Consider the following 17,663-nt stretch of genomic DNA (forward strand, 5'->3'; position numbering starts at 1 on the left):
TGATTAAACTGTTTTATCCCCGTTCGTGTGAACAAGGAGCCAACAGGAAGTCAGCCAGCAGAAGTCTCGGGGTCTGTGTGCGTCTACTGAGCATGCTCACTGAAACAGACTCTTGAGGCTCTGAAGGATTCCTGAAAGTAGTTTTTATTTCTGCTGTTTTAAGTCTTCAGCAGCAGGAAGAGTTTTCATGTTTTTATTGATGAGCAAAAAGAAAAGAACAAAATTCAACACAATCTTTAAACTGAACAACAAAACAAGGACGTCTCTGGTTAAATTTAGGCACAAAAACTACTCGGTTAAGATTAGAGAAAGATGCTGACTGTTGCTAGGAAACAAATGACTGCATTTACATAGTGCTGTGATACTTAATTGATCCACCCGACCTCTCTATAAAAGCTGCCGTTTTTGAGGACAATCTTGAAAAACCTTAAAGCCCTTGGAAAGGCAAATCCATAATGTGCATATAGTAAACACCTAAAAGTATGAGAACAGCCTTTGACATAGTTTATGTAATTCTTTAGAAAGTTTCTCTCCCTTCCCTTGTTACTGGGTTACAGTTAGGCGGGGCTAAACTAGGGAATTTATTACGTAATAAATACCTGCCCAATCATATTTAAGAGAAAGATGATTGACGTGGCTATCTGGCTGAGCTGACTTCACAACACTTACTCTCATCTCCCGCATGAGAAAACAATGCAGTGCACTTTTCTTTGCTTTTAGCTAGAATGAGAATTCACATTAGCCTGATGTGGTTTGAAAGTTACTGTGTTAAGCTAACTAGCAGACTTGGGTACATCATCCAAATCTGTATTAATCACTGAGTGGATAAGTAGCTCAAAAGTGTAACATAGCAATGCTAATGCTAACCGTTTCATGTAAGTGAATGAAAGATGCTAAAACACTTGGCTTTGTAGTCTGGGAGGTATAGTTCAATAAAAACAGATATGTGTGGTCTACTCTAGTCTGCTAGTTGGCCGATTAGTCAAGATAACTAGTAGACCACTGGGGTAATTGATTATAAGCTCAAAAGTTTTGAATAGAAAAGCTAATGCTAACCGTTTCATGTAAGTGAATGGAAGATGCTAAAACGATTAGCGTTTAGAGGGAGGTATAGTTCAATAAAAACACAGTTTCAGGTGGTTTAACCTAGTTTGTTAGTTAGTGGATTATTCAAGCTTTCAACCAAGTAGGGTCCATTTGATAGATTTGGTAGTTAATAACAAAACGTTTAAGCTAATGCTAACCGTTTCATGTAAGTGAATGGAAGATGCTAAAACGATTAGCATCATACTCCGGGAGGTATAGTTAAATAAAAACACAGATTTGGGTGGTTCAACCTGTTTTGCTAGTTAGTAGATTAGTCAAGCTTTCTAACCAAGTAGGGTCCATTTGATAGATTTGGTATTTTATTTTATATCAGCAAAACGTTTTAGTGAATGAATAGAAAATAAAACGGTACTTGAGCTGAAAGTGAGCTGTCAATCAAACGTGATCTGGACACGCCCACACAGTCCTGAGAAATGGTTTGAGCAGCCAAATGAGCTGTTTTTGAGCTCAGTTTTCTAATAGTTATAAATGTTTATTTTCATTCAGATTTTCATGGATGCTTAATGAGACACTCAACTTTGATATCATATATGCATTTTTATGATTTCAAGCCACATTTCCAGAGGCTTTAAAGTCTTATTTAACAAGTATAAACAAAACTATGACAATAACTGCAGTTTTTCCTCAAAGTGCAAAACATCTTAAGAGAAATGTAGAAAAATCTTTCCTCCCTGTTTTAGTTTGGTGTGGCAGAGCTGTGACATCAGCTGCTGACATCACAGCTGTGACAGTCAGACGGGTTCCTCCCTGAATGACTGACAGTAAACACTGACCTCAGATCTGTCCCGTGGTCTTCTGTTTGTCCTTCGAGGACAGCTGACAGACATTCAGGAGGTTTCCCACCAACACCCTGCTGCTGCAGTTTGGCAGGAAATAAAAAAAACAAAACTGTTTTTTAAAAAAGTCAGCTTCATCAGTCTTCTTCTTCATCACGGCTATTGTTTATGGTGGAGAGCAGCCAAACACACTGAACAAACACATCTGAGATTGTTTTTTTTTTAATTAACAGTTTAGAGCTGAAATCATCAGCTGATTAATAGTTCAGTCAATCAACATAAAATCATTTGTAATTTTCCAAACAAAACATTCTCTGGTTTCAGTTTCTCCGCTGAGGATTTTCTGCTTTTCTCTGCTTAACGTCACTGAAAACTGAACATCTTTGGCCCTTTTTTTTTCATAATTTTCTGACATTTTAAAGTCCAAATAATGAATCCGTTGATTGAGAAATGAAACTTCAGATTAATCACTAATGAAAATATTCGTTAGGACAGTCTGACCTCAGCAGGTCTGATGTCACAGATGTCTCCACACGTCAATACATATTAATGTATTGTTGGTATTGTATGTGTTGGTGTGATCATCTGAGCACGTCGTTGCATTCAAATGTTTATATTTTATTCTGTTTATTTCACTTATTTTTTTTAAATAATCACATGACGTCGTGAGATACTCCTTCTGAAAAGTATTTTGTAATTTCTGGAAGAGCTTGGACCCAGAAGATTTCACTGACTGGAAATGATGCAGCTGATGTCAGCAACAGCGTCTATGTTCCAGCTACAAATTGGTCTTTATGCGTCTTCCTGTTCTCAGGATTTTGGACTCCAAAAGAGTTCAACTTGTCAGAGCTTTTAATTCCCAAAAACATTTAAACTTGGCTTTGTTGTCTGAGCTGAGAAAGAGCCACACTGAGAGATTATTTATTTATTATATTTTATCCGGTCTTGCATAACTTGAATATCTGCCATCTCACCCCTCAGAGGAGCTCAGTGGAAATAAGCTTTTAGCTTTATTGTGTCTTTATCCTCCATAATCATATAATATATATCACATAATGTACGTCAGCAATTTACTGCAGTGTTGTGTGTACTTTTATTGTTGTCAAATGCACCTATCGATCTATTTATCAGTTTGATATCAACAGATCAAGTTTGATTCATTCAATCAAGTTAAATGTTGAGAATTTAAATATAAAGTTCTGAAGGCTGATCAGTGATTCTGTGAGAACCTCCGGCGTCCGTCTCCCTGAGGGCTGCTTTGAAGTCCAAATCAAACGAACCCTCCTCCAGAGCGCCGTCTTAGAGGAGAAACACGATGAATTTCCTCCTGATCAATGTGTGTGTGTGTGTGTGTGTGTGTGTGTTGTGGGTGCTGTTCTTCGCCTTTGGGACCAGTTGAATAGTCGTTAATGCAAATCAGTCTGAATAAAGAGGTTTTTCCTGCTGAGTTTCTGACCTTTTAAGAAACTGCACTGCAGTTGAAAAGAATAATTTAAAGCTGCGAAGCGTCTCGACACCGGTAGTGTAGTGAAGACGTCACAGTGACAGGAGGGATTCTCTGTATGAGGCCATGTTAGTATAGAAGACTGCAGGAGAAGCCTTACACGTTATATTTTACAAAAATAGAAACGTTATCCAGCATCACATAGAGACTTTTCATTCTATAAGTAAATAGAATAAGAGCACAGTGTGCAGGCATATTTACATTTACATTTATGCATTTGGCAGATATTTTTATTCAAAGTGACATAAATGAGGTTCAATCCAGCAACAGTAGAAAGAGAAGCCAAAGAACAAAGCTGTAGGTGCATGAAGTTACATAGAAATGCACAAGAAATGAGAGAGAAACAGCGTGAAAAAGTCTTAAAAGGGCTTGAATGGGAAAAAAAAGATCTTTGGGATGGAGGGAAAAGCCTTTACAGTCTTCCAGAGGACGGAAATTTACGTCAGAAACGGCTGAAAGTCATATTTAGAGACAATCTTCCCTCCGTGGTTGTGTGTGTTTGGCACCTTTTACAGCTGACTGTCTGCTTAACGAGACTTAACGAGGCCGCAGGATTTTCTACTGTTTCATCTTCAGTCTTTAGATGAAGTTTTAACACATGGTTTCTTTCTGTTCTTCAGCTAAAGGAATATAATATATCTGTGCTAAAGCTAAGCTAGCCACCTTGTTTAGGAGCAGCAGCAGGATCAGACTCTGCTTCATAGACGCTACATACTGTCTTACATCTGCAGCTGCAGACATTACTGCAGGTAAACATGCTGCGGCTTTCATTAACTCGTATTATGATTGGCTGGGGGTGAAGGTAGGGGGCCACACCTCCAGCCAATCACAGTAGGTGCTCATTAATAATGCAGATTTATGTAAATAGCTTCAGAAACAGTCTGCTGGAGGACAAAACAGACTCAGAACAGTCCATAGTACCAGATCTGTAAAGTCATCTGTGTCCTTGTCTCCTTCAGTCCTGGAGATCCTGCAGCTGGTGAAGAAGCGGGACCTCCTCCTGGCCGACTCTCACATCCTGGAGCTGGAGCAGGAGTGTAACGAGGCCGACCGGGACGCTGTGACGCAGCCGGAGGACGCCAGCAGCTCAAGCGTGAAGGACGGCGGCCGCCGGAAGGCGAAGGACGTGGAGCTGCTGTACGAGGAGCTGCAGAAGGAGCTGTGGGCCGTGGTGAGGGAGTCGCTGTGGTCGCCCACGGCCGGGCCAAACCTGGGCCTGGTGGTTCAGGTGAGGACTGCTGCTGCCATGGCAACGCTAACAGTGACAGGTGTTGATCAGTGCTGACATCACCTGTATGTGTGTGTGTGTGTGTGTGCAGGTGCTGCAGCAGGAGGAGCAAGCGGATAAAGATTGCGCCCTCAATGAGGCGGCGGTGGCGCCCGGCGGCTCGAGGCCTCGCCGGCTGAAGCAGCGGTGGAAGGAGGCGGTGGAGGAGGCCGCAGACGGATCTCTGCCTCAGAAAGCAGAGTTCACCGCCGGAGAGCTGGCAGGGTATCTGGACCGCCTCCGAGCCCGGGTGGTGGAGGACCTGGGGGCCGCCAATAGGAACGTGGTGTCCATTTACCCCGAAGAGTACCAGCCCTTCCAGGTGAGACGACACCTGGACAGGAAGACACAAACATACAGCCTTTTGTTTCTTGTATAAAACTATTTGGTTACGTTTCATGATTTATAACATCTCAGTCACTTTATTTCATTGTTTCTGATTTCATTGTTTCTGATAAAGTCATGTAGGGATTATTATTGATTATCGTAGGTAAAAATATCACAGTAAACAGTATTATCATGATAATCCCACTATTAGTAAACTAATCAATGAGTCACACAGCTGCACAACAACGGAGGAATAAGATATATCAGCTTTGATACACACACAATACTTGTTAGTAGATTAGTTCATTGTTGGTTTGGATCCAAACATGAGATTTGTTGACAAGAAGAAAAATATTGAGAATCGCCAGACGTGACCACTCACAGCCTCTGATCCAGACTGAAATATCTGAACAGATAATCATTAGATCACTGAGGAATTTGTTACAAAACACTGCTGATCCTCGGAGAATGAGTCCTACTAACTTCGGTGATCCTCTGACTTCATCTAACACAAACAATGAAGACAAGACTTTCATAACAATGCTCTTTACCTTCGACCTTTTGACCTTCTAGGTTTATGTGCAAAGCTATCACCAGGCGGTTGCTAGGCGACTGGAGGCCATCACCGACAACCAGCTGGAGATAACTGACATCTACTCTCTGCTGGACTGGCTGCACAACATATACAACAGGTACACACACACACAAACACACACATTGAAAAACTGTACTTAAGTAAGTACTGCTGCTTTCATTACTAATTAAATTAAAGATAATTGTACTTTGACGAATAAAAACGCCACATAAAGTTAAAGAGGGAAAGTCTGGTATTGGTTCATACATCATGTTCTGTGTGTGTGTGTGTGTGTTGTTTCAGAGACGTTCTGGGGACGGTGTGTATTACGAGTCCGTTCAGCCGCTCTCAGCTCAGTCCTCTGCTGCCTTCAGAGACTGTGGACAGACTGGAGCTGGACTGTCTCAACTCCGTCAGAGTGAGTAGTAATGTGTGAATCGGTCGCTAGGAAACATCTCTGTCCAATAAGAAGCGAGCAACTATGTAAACAGGAAGTGACTGTAGCATCACGAGCTGTAACATAACCTCCAAAATTAACAGTTTTAGGAGCCAAAGGATAAAATAAACTGAACTGAAGTAAATATCTGAACATATTGATACCTATTTTCAGGTAACTACTTAACCAGAAGTGTGCAACCCCTTTAAGGCCATATCTTTCTAATTTTTTTGATAGTAAGTTATGCTTTATGGTCAATCAAATCCTCCCACTGTATATTCTTTATTCTCTGTCGCAGGTTCAAAGCCAGTGGAGCAGTTCTATCAGGTCTAAATCCATGTTACTGTTCATTTTGTGAAGTTTTGGAGAATTAGCACAAAGCTAAATGCTAACTGCTATGTGCCTCTGTTTGTATTTGATTGGCCGGTGGACAGAGAAAGTAGGGCGAGGACTTGTTTGACTTTTTGCCTCTTTGCTGCACCAACGCAGTGAAATGAGAAGGCTGCGTTATTAAAAGGAGGCTGCAGGTTAAATCTGAGGGTGCGTTTGTTTTGACCCCCGGTTCCTCCTCCCTCCGCAGGCTAAAGTGACCACAGAGCTGAGCCAGGTCCTGGACGAGGAGGAGAAGAGATGGATGGAGACGCTGCACATCGAGGAGTACCAGATCACTCTGGCCAAGACTGTCATACAGGTACACGCTGTTACCACGGTTACCGCACACAGTCGGCACACAGTCCGGATGGGTCCTCCGGCGGCTCTGATCGGTGTTTCCCCTCAGTTTAAATAAAGGTTATTGAATCAGTGAAATGTTACGTAAAGGTGGATTCCGCTGCGTTTTGTACACTGATTGTTTTCTATGCAGATTGTTTTCTGAGTCTGTCCTTCAACTGCAGCCAAAGTCAACATCAAGCACTTCCTCTCTCTCTCTCTCTCACACACACACACACACCCACTCCCACACACACACACACACACACACACACACACACACACACGCTCTCTCATTCATTACACGGAAACCAGGTGCTGTCCTCAAGTGGCCAAACAAAGTAAAACAAGGAAACTAAGCTCTCCTCTCTTTGGGACAGTTCATGGTAAAAGTTTAATGAAATGTACAGATGTCACAGAGTCTTTGAACGCACCAGCAGGGAGAAGTTTCAACATTAAAACACATTTATTTAGAAAAGCCTCCTTTGGACAAAAATTAAATAAAATGTTGATTTAAACATGATCATAAAAGTTTCCATTTGCTCATTTCTTCTTCTTTTCTTGCAGCAGTTATTTTTGTGACTGACCGTGTTTGTGTTGTTGTTAAATCAGAGGCTGCAGGTTGATCTGGAGCGTTCGGCCTCCATCAACAGGAGTTTGGGCTCTAAAGTGGCTCAGTGCAGCCTCAACGGCCTGGCAGACTTCCTGTACAGGTACAAACACGTTTTTATACTGTGTTTGTTAAGTTCAGTCAAAGATTTTTCTCTGCGAGACTCACACAGGTTGAAATATTCGTACTGGATAATAATATTTTCAGGACACAATTATAGACAGAGATGTTGACTGTAGAAGGTCAAACATATTGCATTAAAAGCGTTAATGTATTCATTATGATTTGATGATGACAACTCTCATGTTTGCTTTAGTTTCCAGCGTAAAGTGGAGATGTTTCATGAAGGGATGCAGAGCGGCATGTTTGGAGACAACGAGGACGGATACGTGTCCAAAACCATCGCCCTGGTCAACTGCTGCCCTCCGTTCAGGTACGAACAGGCAGAGAAACCGCTCACACTGATTACTGCTGTCTGTCAGTCAGTCATGTGTTGTTTCATCTATTTATGCCCGGATCAGACAAATTCAGACAGATTTTGACACGATTTTGTCGTTGCTGACAAATTTCCAGCGTCGGGTCTGAATATGAACTGTGGGAACAGGCGTCTTTACCCCTTGTAGTGTGACATAATAAAAGAAACAGCAATATGGCGTCTGGGACGTCCCACAACACCCCAACGAAAAGTCTAGCATGTCAGAATTTTTTGTATTTTTCTGCCTAGTTTGATAACTCCTATGATGTGTTCCTTGACGTTGAGCAATAGGACGACAAAAGCTTCTTCTCTTCAACCTGTATTCACGATTCATCAGCAGGAAACACTTTTTCTTTTGTACTCCATTGCTTTCCAAACACGCGCAAAACATATCTCAAACAGCCCTGCAGCAGATCATATTTAGCAGAATTTAATGCAAATCAGATTAACTGCAGCTTACTTACATCTGTAGTTGTAAATATTCAGCTAAACTGAAATAATTTTGCACCCCTGAAGGTAATTTACAGCAGGCTTGATAAATACTGACTTTAAATTGTTTTCCTTTCTGAGTAAATTTTACAAATATGAATCTTGACAGGCTCGCTAACATCGCAGCAGTGTTGTTTGTTTATCTTTTCCGAAATTCACAAACCTTTTTCACAGCAGACATTTTGACTTGTAACATCAGTGATATTTATGTAAATCGTGTTTATTAATGATTATTAGTTACACCTGTGATTGACAAGTCAAAATGTCTGCTGTCCAACTTTAGTGTCACTTCACATTTTTTGATTTTTGTTTGTTATAAAATGTTCACAACTGGTGGTCTCCACTTGGTAGGTGTATGATCATGGTCCCCATGTGGTAATGTATACGTGTATGTGTGTGTGTGTGTATGTGTGTGTGTGTGTGTTTAGAGGTTTTGTGCAGCGCTGTGCTCAGTGTGACCCGTCGGTCAGCGAGGACTCTCTGCGTCGAGCCAGCAAAGCTCTGGATCACATCGTCCAGCAGGGAGTCAGAGTGCTGTCTGAACGCCTGTACCTGCACATCAGGGTAACACACACTCACACACACACACACACACACACACACACACACACATACACTGAAACATACTGACAATAAGTCAATATCATCAATATCTTTATGACTTTGACCTGTGAGCTTTGAACACGTCAGAGTGTTTGTCCTGCGGTCAGTTTACCTTCTCCTCGCCTCTGTTGTCTCTGTATCAATAAAGCTTTGTGAATTCAATTTAATTTTTAACTTTTATTTATTCTGTTAATGTTTGCTGAAACACTCAGAGTCATAAACCCAACGACACACAGAGACACAGCTGGAGACACGATAAACACTAAACATCAGTCGGGTTAGTTTAGATCAGAGGTCCCCAACCTTTTTTTGCGCCACGGACCGGTTTAATGTCAGACAACATTTTCACGGACCGGCCTTTGAAGTGCGGTGGATAAATACAACAAACTAAAATGATACAACTGGCATAAAAACTGTTTGAAGCCGATACCATTGGCTTGGGGGTCCAAAATTAGCGCAAAGTCGTACTTTGATGGGTACATTGCGGACTTCCTGTTGGATTTAGGTCAGGGGTGTCAGCATATGATTTGTAGGTCTTGATGAGATGAATAATTGAGTTTTGGTTTGATCTCTCTACGACATTCCTACGGGCCGTGGCGGCCATATTAGACACATATGTGGCTCTATAGAGAACATTTTGACACTTTGGGGGATAATTTTTACATTTTATCAAATTTTTCACCAGATTTGTTTAGGGGGTCAAATTAAGGGTTGAAGTGGCGTAATAATAAAGAAAGAACAATAAGAAAGAAACAAACACACGAAATACAATAGGGTCTTCGCCCTTTGGGCTCAGGCCCTAATAATAAAGCTGAATCCACTGTGTACTCGTATGCAACTTTATTAACAGCGTCCTCATAACATTGCACCAACAACATGACATGAGTAACATCCTCTCTGCCCCTAACACTCTCTGGTCGCTATGGTAACGTTTAACATGACAAATGTCAAGAGTAAATCATAGACAGATGTAATGGAGAGAATCTGGTCATTTTTCAAAATAAAACATCATTCAGACTTAGAAGGAAATAATGTAAGTTATATATTCTTTCTGTACGGCCTGGTAGCAAATGACCTATGGACTGGTACCGGTCCACGGCCCGGGGGTTGGGGACCACTGGTTTAGCTCACTGATCATTTAGCTGATTTACATTTTTTTAGTTTAGTTTAGTTTTGGTTTAATTTATTTTAATTAATTATTTTGTTTAGTATATAGTTTATAGTTTAGTTAATTGTATATGTTTCTGTTTAGTTTGATTAATTCAGTTTATACTTTATAATTTAGTTTGATATAATTTATAGTTTGTTTTAGTTTATATTTGGTTGGTTTAGTCTCTGACGTAGTCGGCTGGAAGCCTTCATGTGATTTTTGGTCAGTTTGTGTCCTAAAAACAAAACAGCTGGTTTATATTTTCACTTTGTTCTCTTGTGCAATCACATCACTTCATTTCATCACAGTAACACTTTCGTCATGGTCTCTGTTCTGCTCTCAGTTGTGAAATATCTACAGTAGTTAAGTTTGAATGTCTTGTTGTTAAATATCTACAGTAGTAAAGTCAGAACAGAATGAGAATAAACTGACAGAAACTCTCTGGTCGTGTCTGTCAGCCTTTCTTCGAGCGGCTGGTGAAGAGGAAGTGGCTGAGCAACACGGAGCCGTACGAGCAGATCGAAGCTCTGATCAAAGAACACTTCAAGAAATATCACAGGATGGACAGTCCGCCGTACCAGGTACACACACACACACACACACACACACACACACACACACACAGTAGATTTACATGGACAAAAGTATGCGGACAACTGAACGTCTCTCTCTTCTTCAGCTCCTGGCGGCGGAGGTTCACCGCCGGGTGGTGATGGAGTATCTTCGCTCCGTCATGCGAGGAAGAATCATCTGCACCTCTCTGAAGATGAGGAAGAGGATGGCCGGTCGGCTCAGAGAAGAAGGCAAACAGATCAAAGTCCTCTTCAAGGACCTGGTCAGTGTGAAAGGTCAAAGGTCACGACTGAGTGTCATTAACTAAAACGCTCACACAGTGATCTGTGGCTTTGATCAAAGTGATTGGATTCAATTAGTTCAACAACAATCTTTATATTGTTGAAGTTATTTTTTAAGCACAAGTTGTTTTCACTAATGTTGCTTAATTGACACATTTATTTATTCTGACAATAATCGTTAGTTGCAGCCTTAATGTCCTCGGGATCACTGATTGACCCGGTAAAAGCTTTTAACTCATATCTGTGTTTGCAGTGGTTCATTGTAAAACATCTTGCAAGAATTTAGTGGAATCAGCTATTATATTTAATATATATATTAATAATAATAATTTCAGGTTAATTCAACCTAAAATGTCAAGTTTGTATTTCACCATTTCAGAACTCATATTTATGAGCTCAAAAGTACTTTTGTGTGAAATGAAAAACGGACTACCTGAGCAGATCAATAAATTAACAGATCTAAATCCACCCAATGAAGACAAGAGGTTTATACTACATGCAGTATTTAGTCCAGATAACTGTTGGTGGTGTTAGAAGAACTATTTGTATTTGTTTAAAGGATTTAAGGCCTCCCTTTCACTCACTAGTTACATTTACAGTGTAGTAAATGATAATGCTGAAACCTGATTAAACCTTGGAGACGCTGGTAGAATCTGTGTTGAGTATCGTTGACGATGGCGGATCTTTATGTGTTTGTGTGTCAGGAGTCTCCGTCCAGCTGGTTGGACAGCGCTCTGTCTCACATCTCAGAGATCATCCAGCTGGAGGACGTTCCCTCCATCCAGATGGAGGTCGGAGTTCTGGTCAGAGAGTTTCCAGACGTCAGGTACGAACACATCAAACACATCAAACACATCAAACACATCCACTTCTTCTTCTTCTTTTGCCTGACTGGGAGCTCTGGTTTCTCTCACGGCCTTGTTGGCTGGTACTCTTTGACTCTCAGAAGCTATCTGCATATGTGTGTGTGTGTGTGTGTGTGTGTGTGTGTGTGTGTGTGTGTGTCATAAGCTACTTTCAGGGACAAACTTCAGACTTAAGACCAGTTAATTGGTGACAGATTGTCCAACTGGGGACAAAAGTCGTGTCCCCATGATTTGTGGGTCAGTAGTTAAGGTTAGTCTCCAGGAAATGAATGTAAGTCTATGTAATGTCCCCAAAAGTGACCTAGGACAATGTGTGTGTGTGTTCTATAATAAGCCTGGTACTCTTGTTATTGTTCTCCTAATAGCTGTATGGGTTTTATTTTTCCTCCACACTGTGTCCTGTGAGACGTCCACAAGAAAGATCGCCAGATAATGAAGGAGCTGCTTTAAAGGACGAGTTCACAGTTTTTTTTCAAGCGTGTTTTTCTTGCTGTAATCATTCCTCCTGTTCATACCGACCATTAGAAGATCCCTTCATAATGACCTTACAATGGAAGTGATGGGGGACAAAATCCACAGTCCTCCTTCTGTCTAAATCATCATGAGTTGATAGTGAACGAGTTCCGAGATTGAACGTCTTTATTGGAGCTTTGTAATTATGACTTTAGTGTTTATTTGATGTGAACGCGGCGTTATTCCGCATTTCTTCTGTTCAGGTTCTGTGAAAACATGTCGAGTGACACCTCCTGTTCGTTCCTTCGTCTCTCTCTCCTTTTCTGTGTTCAGGAAGAAGCACGTGTCGGCCATTTTGAACATCCGGGGCATGACTCGGCAGGCGGAGCGCCAGGAGATCATCAACATCGTCAAAGACATCGAGAGCAGCGACGGCGGCGGCTCGGCTCGGCTGTCCCGGGACCGCGCCCTCTTCGCCGAGGTGCCGGTCACCTCTGAGGTCCACTGCCTGAACGTGGGCCTGAGCCGCATCGCCCTCACCGCCTCGTCCTGCTTCACTTCGCTGCGGCCGCGGCGACGCAAAACCCGGGCGCCGGTCCAGGAAAACTCTGACGATGTTCTCTGAACCGCCGAAGGTCTCGCCGCTCAGATCTTTATCTTCTCAAGACGCTCCTGACTGGAACTGAAACTGGATTTAACTGGGAGTCATAACTGGTTTGTTTGGATAAAAGCAGGCTGCTGCGGTGGGTTTTTTTATCAATTAACTGTTCGCTAAGCCCCTCCCCCCCCAACAGCAACTGTCCAATCACAGCTTAGCAACACGAACCAGTCACAGCAGGTGAAATGCATCAAACAGTGTGTTTATCTCTTCTAAGACAGACCTGTCAACTTTCCTGTTTCATAATTTCTCACATAAATCTCCAGTATTTCCTTTTTATTAATTTTTACAGTCATAAAGAATCCTAATTGGCCCAATCACTTCGTTCAAGCAGCCTCCTCCCTGTTGTCGTCTTCTTCTTCTTCTTTTTGACAAGTCACAATCAGTCAGCAAACAGCGTGAAAAATGGATATCAAAAAAGGTGAGACGCCTGCAAAAAAAAAAAGTGAACTATCTGTGTAAATATATAAAACAGTTGGAAGATTATTTTCCCATTTCTGACAAAAAGCACGTCAGCAAACAGCCGATGTCTCCAAACATCACAATAAAAACACATCAGAGCTCAAATTAAAGCAAATTAAGTACGAAACAACAGTAATGTAGAGGGGCGGGGCTTAATGAACGGTCCGTTATTTTCTAGTTCTGAACAACCTGCGACTGCTTTCTGCCCGTCAGGCTGCTGCTCGTTTCCTTCTGGGAGTCTAAAGTTCGATATGTTGAAGGAAAGAGATGCTGATATAAGATTTTATCTTAATCACTCTGATTCATTCGACTTTTAATGTCAAAGATCGAGTCTGATAGAACTAATCAGAGAAGAAGAAAAGAGGAAAGTCTGTGGTGCACGAGGAGTAACGGTGATAAAATCTGATCTTCTGTTGTTCAGCGTGTGTAGATATCAGATAGATGGATCATTCATCTACAGGATAAAACACACGGCGACTTCAACAAAACGTTTTTCTTTACTGAAACATTTATTTGAATTCACAAATTTCCCTTTTTGAAACTGGAAATTTTCTTCTGTGTGGAATCAAAAATTAGGATTGAAAATAATTTATTCTGATTAAAACCTCGTAATTCATCACTATGTCTTGAACTCTCAGCAACGTAATGACTCATTTCAGGTTTAGTTAAACCTGCAGTTTCATTAATTGAACTTAATTTCTTTCAGCGATCGTTAGCTAACAACGACCAACGCTAACTGCTTCATAACCACAGATTCTCCTTTTTTACATTTCTGTTTCTACACCTGAAAAATACAAACATACAACATGTAAAACAGACTCTGAGTTGTTGGAAGGGGGATTTTCTTGTCTTTTGACGCTAGGCTAACAGTTTCCCCCCGTACTTTCAGTCTTTGTGCTAAGCTAGGCTAAACATTGTGTTATTTTTATTGGACCTGATTGACAAATTCTGATAACACAAAGAGTAATTTCAGAGTGTTTGCGATGCTTAAAAATCATTTTACAGCTGTTTGTTTTGTAGTGTTGGAAAAGGATTTTTCGGGGCGTCATGTGACCTGCAGTTCCGACTGTGGCCACTAAACCTAAAAAAACCACCTCACAGCCCGGACCGCTGTTGGAAATTATTTAATTTTGGTTTCAAACGTTGGTGTGGTGGAATGGATGTAAAATCACCTGTGAAATCTCACATTTCAGAAGAACTTTTTAACGTTCATGTTCACAACAGACTGAACCAAACAGGATCACGAATTATCAGAATTTTTCTCGGTGTGATTTCCAGTGTTTGTTTGGTGTTTCTTCTTCTTCGTTTGAGGATCTTTTCTGCAGCGTTCGGGCTGCAAACTGTCCCACATTATTCCTGCAGGATGTCTGGACGTGGAACTAAAAGGCACTTTATACAGGATCGATTAAACAGAAACCGTCCTGTGTGCTGAGATGGACTGAAATGCATTATGGGACTGAGACCGATCAGATCAGATCAGATTAGATCATCAGGACTGCCTCGTTAGTTTCTGTCCTGCCGGGATCAATAAACTGAGAACTGAGCTCAGTTTGAAACGTCAGGACTCGGAGAAGCTTCATAAGAAAACCTGGAGAGTTTGTAGTTTTATTGTTGCACATGATAAAAGAAAAAAAAAATCAATCGAAGGTACTAGACGATGATCTGAGTCTCCATCATGCTGATTGTATTTAAAGCAGTGATTATACTTCAAGCTTTTGGTGTGATGAGGTTTATTATATATGTGGTGATACGGAGATAAATATAGATTTATTATTTCTTTTTGGTGGTTGAATAATCCTCACCAGTGTTGATTCAAAGTGTCCGAACAGGTTAAAACTACAGTTTAACTGTAGAAGAAGAAAAGAAGAGGGCTCACTCTGTTGACATTTGAGGGACAGAACTTCTCTTGTATTTTAACAGTTTGTTCTGCATCTTTTCACACCCAAACTTTAAATCTGTGGCTCATAAATAACATAAATAAAATAAATTTAAACACTTGTCAGTCATTTTTCCAAATAGTTTTTAGATACATTTCAGTTCATTTCTATTAAAAATCAACTTGCAGAGATGTTTAGTTTTTCTTTTTTTTTTTTTGTGTAACAGATGTTGACGAACGCCTTCTTGGTGCATTCAAGGACACTCGGACATTTGAAATCAGAAAATTACATTGTCCTTTCCAAAATTGATCAATATCTAAATTAGAGCTGCAACTAACAATTATTTTCATTATAGATTAATCTGTGATTCTTTTTCTGATTAATAGATTAATTGTTTTGTCTATAAAATGTCAATATTTCAATAAAATATATAATAAATAAAAAATGTCCATCACATTGTGACTGTGTCCTAGGAGACGACATCAGTTCTCTAGTTTTGTCTGAATAATGACACTGTGATATAAAACAGAGAAAAGCAGCAATCGATTACAAAAATAGTTGCCAATTAATTATCTGGTGATCAAATAATCGACTAATGTTTGCAGCTCTAATCCTAATGATCAATAATACCAACAATAAGTTTTGTTTTCAGTAGTGATTCCAGCATCGGTGTTACATTAGTGTTAATATTAGTAAAACATGATCATACAAGACTTTATAGTACATTGTCAGGAGACACATAATACAAAGATATTAATGTTAATAAATAAAACAACATCGTGCTTTATTATTAGACACAAACACAGACATAAGAAGCACATAAAACTCTATTTTCAGCCATTTCTTTACCAGAAAAATCAGATCAAAACCAAACTCTGTGGTCTCGCTCACATCTAACTCTCGGATTGACGGAGGGTCCCTGAATGCACCACCAAGGAGACGTTGATTAAACACTGATGAGAAACTTATCTGAACTCTCTCAGGTCTCTGCAGGTTGATTGTGTTTATTAGTGTTGATACGTGCTTGTAATTATTATTTTTAATGCCGTCATCTTGAAGTTAAGTTTAGTACATAAACAGTTATAACCAGGAGTTAATCAACCTGCCGTTTGGCTGTGACACAGATGTCAGTAATAAAGGTGCTGTTACTTAACTGTAGCTATATTTAGCACCAAATCAGAGTTAGCAAACAAATATAAAAGGAACAAAGGTTCCTTCAGGAACTCTTTCTTAAAATAGAAAGAGTTCTTGATATAACCATTTGCCTCCATAAGAAACAATAAGAGGAAATAAATAAGAGGAAACGACCTTTTGTTTTCTCGTGATAACAGGTTGATTACATGGATCTTATAATACATCCACGCTTGATTATCTCGTTATTTCCAGATAACAAAGCTCGTTTAGTCGAGAGAATGAACTCATTAACTCGTGATCTCGAGATAACAGCATTTAAAAAAAGAATTGCAAGCATGACCGCCTCTGGGCTTCCGTAGGTTTTCTTTCTTTCGCAGCTCATTTCACCTTTTTTTTTCAGATTTACGGAGCAACAGAAGACTTTGAGAATCATCTTCATCACATCTGACTGTTCAATAAAAGACATGAACACACATTTTAATTAATAACAGCCTGAATGTTTTTTTGCTCCTCGACGGTGTTGAAAGTTTTTTATCTATGAAACTTCCTCAGATGTCACCTTCATGAACGTCTCTCTCAGAAACACTCATCAGTTATTGATTAGGTGATTTGTATCAATGATCACACAGAAGACAGAAACTCTCTTCTTCATCTCTTCTTTCTGTTTTCCTGCTCTGTTTTCCTCGTGTGTCGCTGTAAATGTTGATGTATGAAATGAATCTGTACAGAGATCAGCTGTAAATGACAATAAACACAATCAGATCACCGACTGACATTTATTTCTATCATAAAACAATCTCACTGGTAGGATTTCATTGATTTGGGTTTTTTTGATCTGACAGTAACATTGATCATTTCAGCTTGAGTCAATAAAAGGTTTTACATTTGATCTAATTTTACTTTCATTTGAACTCTCTGAGTTCTGCAGATATTTTGAACGTGTTTGCTTCAGTTTCTTACTCATATACAAAGCTTATCTATTTTATTTTAAATGTATTCACATTATTCATTTGCTGCTAAATGTGTCCACTAAATAAGAAACTAAGAACACTATATGGGAGGTTTTTTCTTCTCTATGAATACATTTTTCACACTCTGACACTTCAAATCAAATTAAAACAAAATTTACTTATAAGGCAAAGACAGTATAACATCTATATACATAAAATATAAGAAAGAAAATGAATATAACTATGATTTATGAATAACATTATATAAAACAACATATAGGCTGACAGTATAACATTTCAAGGTGACACAGCTGAAGAAAAAACATCCAACATCACTTGTTGGTAGTGAAAATGTCCCCAACAGACGGTTCGTGGTGTTGTTG

At 40.0% G+C, this 17,663-nt stretch overlaps 1 protein-coding gene across 1 annotated transcript in view; it reads left to right on the top strand.

Moving 5' to 3' along the window:
• The window catches only part of LOC121899345 (tumor necrosis factor alpha-induced protein 2-like), a 53,589-nt gene extending 38,272 nt beyond the window's left edge, over positions 1-15,317 (top strand). The window contains exons 4-15 of the mRNA XM_042415088.1: positions 4,347-4,615; positions 4,707-4,976; positions 5,555-5,673; positions 5,859-5,973; positions 6,572-6,682; positions 7,312-7,412; positions 7,626-7,742; positions 8,702-8,837; positions 10,485-10,607; positions 10,706-10,861; positions 11,585-11,706; positions 12,533-15,317. Of these exons, the coding sequence (XP_042271022.1) occupies positions 4,347-4,615; positions 4,707-4,976; positions 5,555-5,673; positions 5,859-5,973; positions 6,572-6,682; positions 7,312-7,412; positions 7,626-7,742; positions 8,702-8,837; positions 10,485-10,607; positions 10,706-10,861; positions 11,585-11,706; positions 12,533-12,824 (1,931 nt within the window). The 3' untranslated portion in view covers positions 12,825-15,317. The remainder of the gene's footprint in view (positions 1-4,346; positions 4,616-4,706; positions 4,977-5,554; positions 5,674-5,858; positions 5,974-6,571; positions 6,683-7,311; positions 7,413-7,625; positions 7,743-8,701; positions 8,838-10,484; positions 10,608-10,705; positions 10,862-11,584; positions 11,707-12,532) is intronic.
• The last annotated feature ends 2,346 nt before the right edge of the window (positions 15,318-17,663 follow it).

The sequence above is a fragment of the Thunnus maccoyii genome, chromosome 6 (assembly GCF_910596095.1).
Source record: "Thunnus maccoyii chromosome 6, fThuMac1.1, whole genome shotgun sequence".
Lineage (NCBI taxonomy): Eukaryota > Metazoa > Chordata > Actinopteri > Scombriformes > Scombridae > Thunnus > Thunnus maccoyii.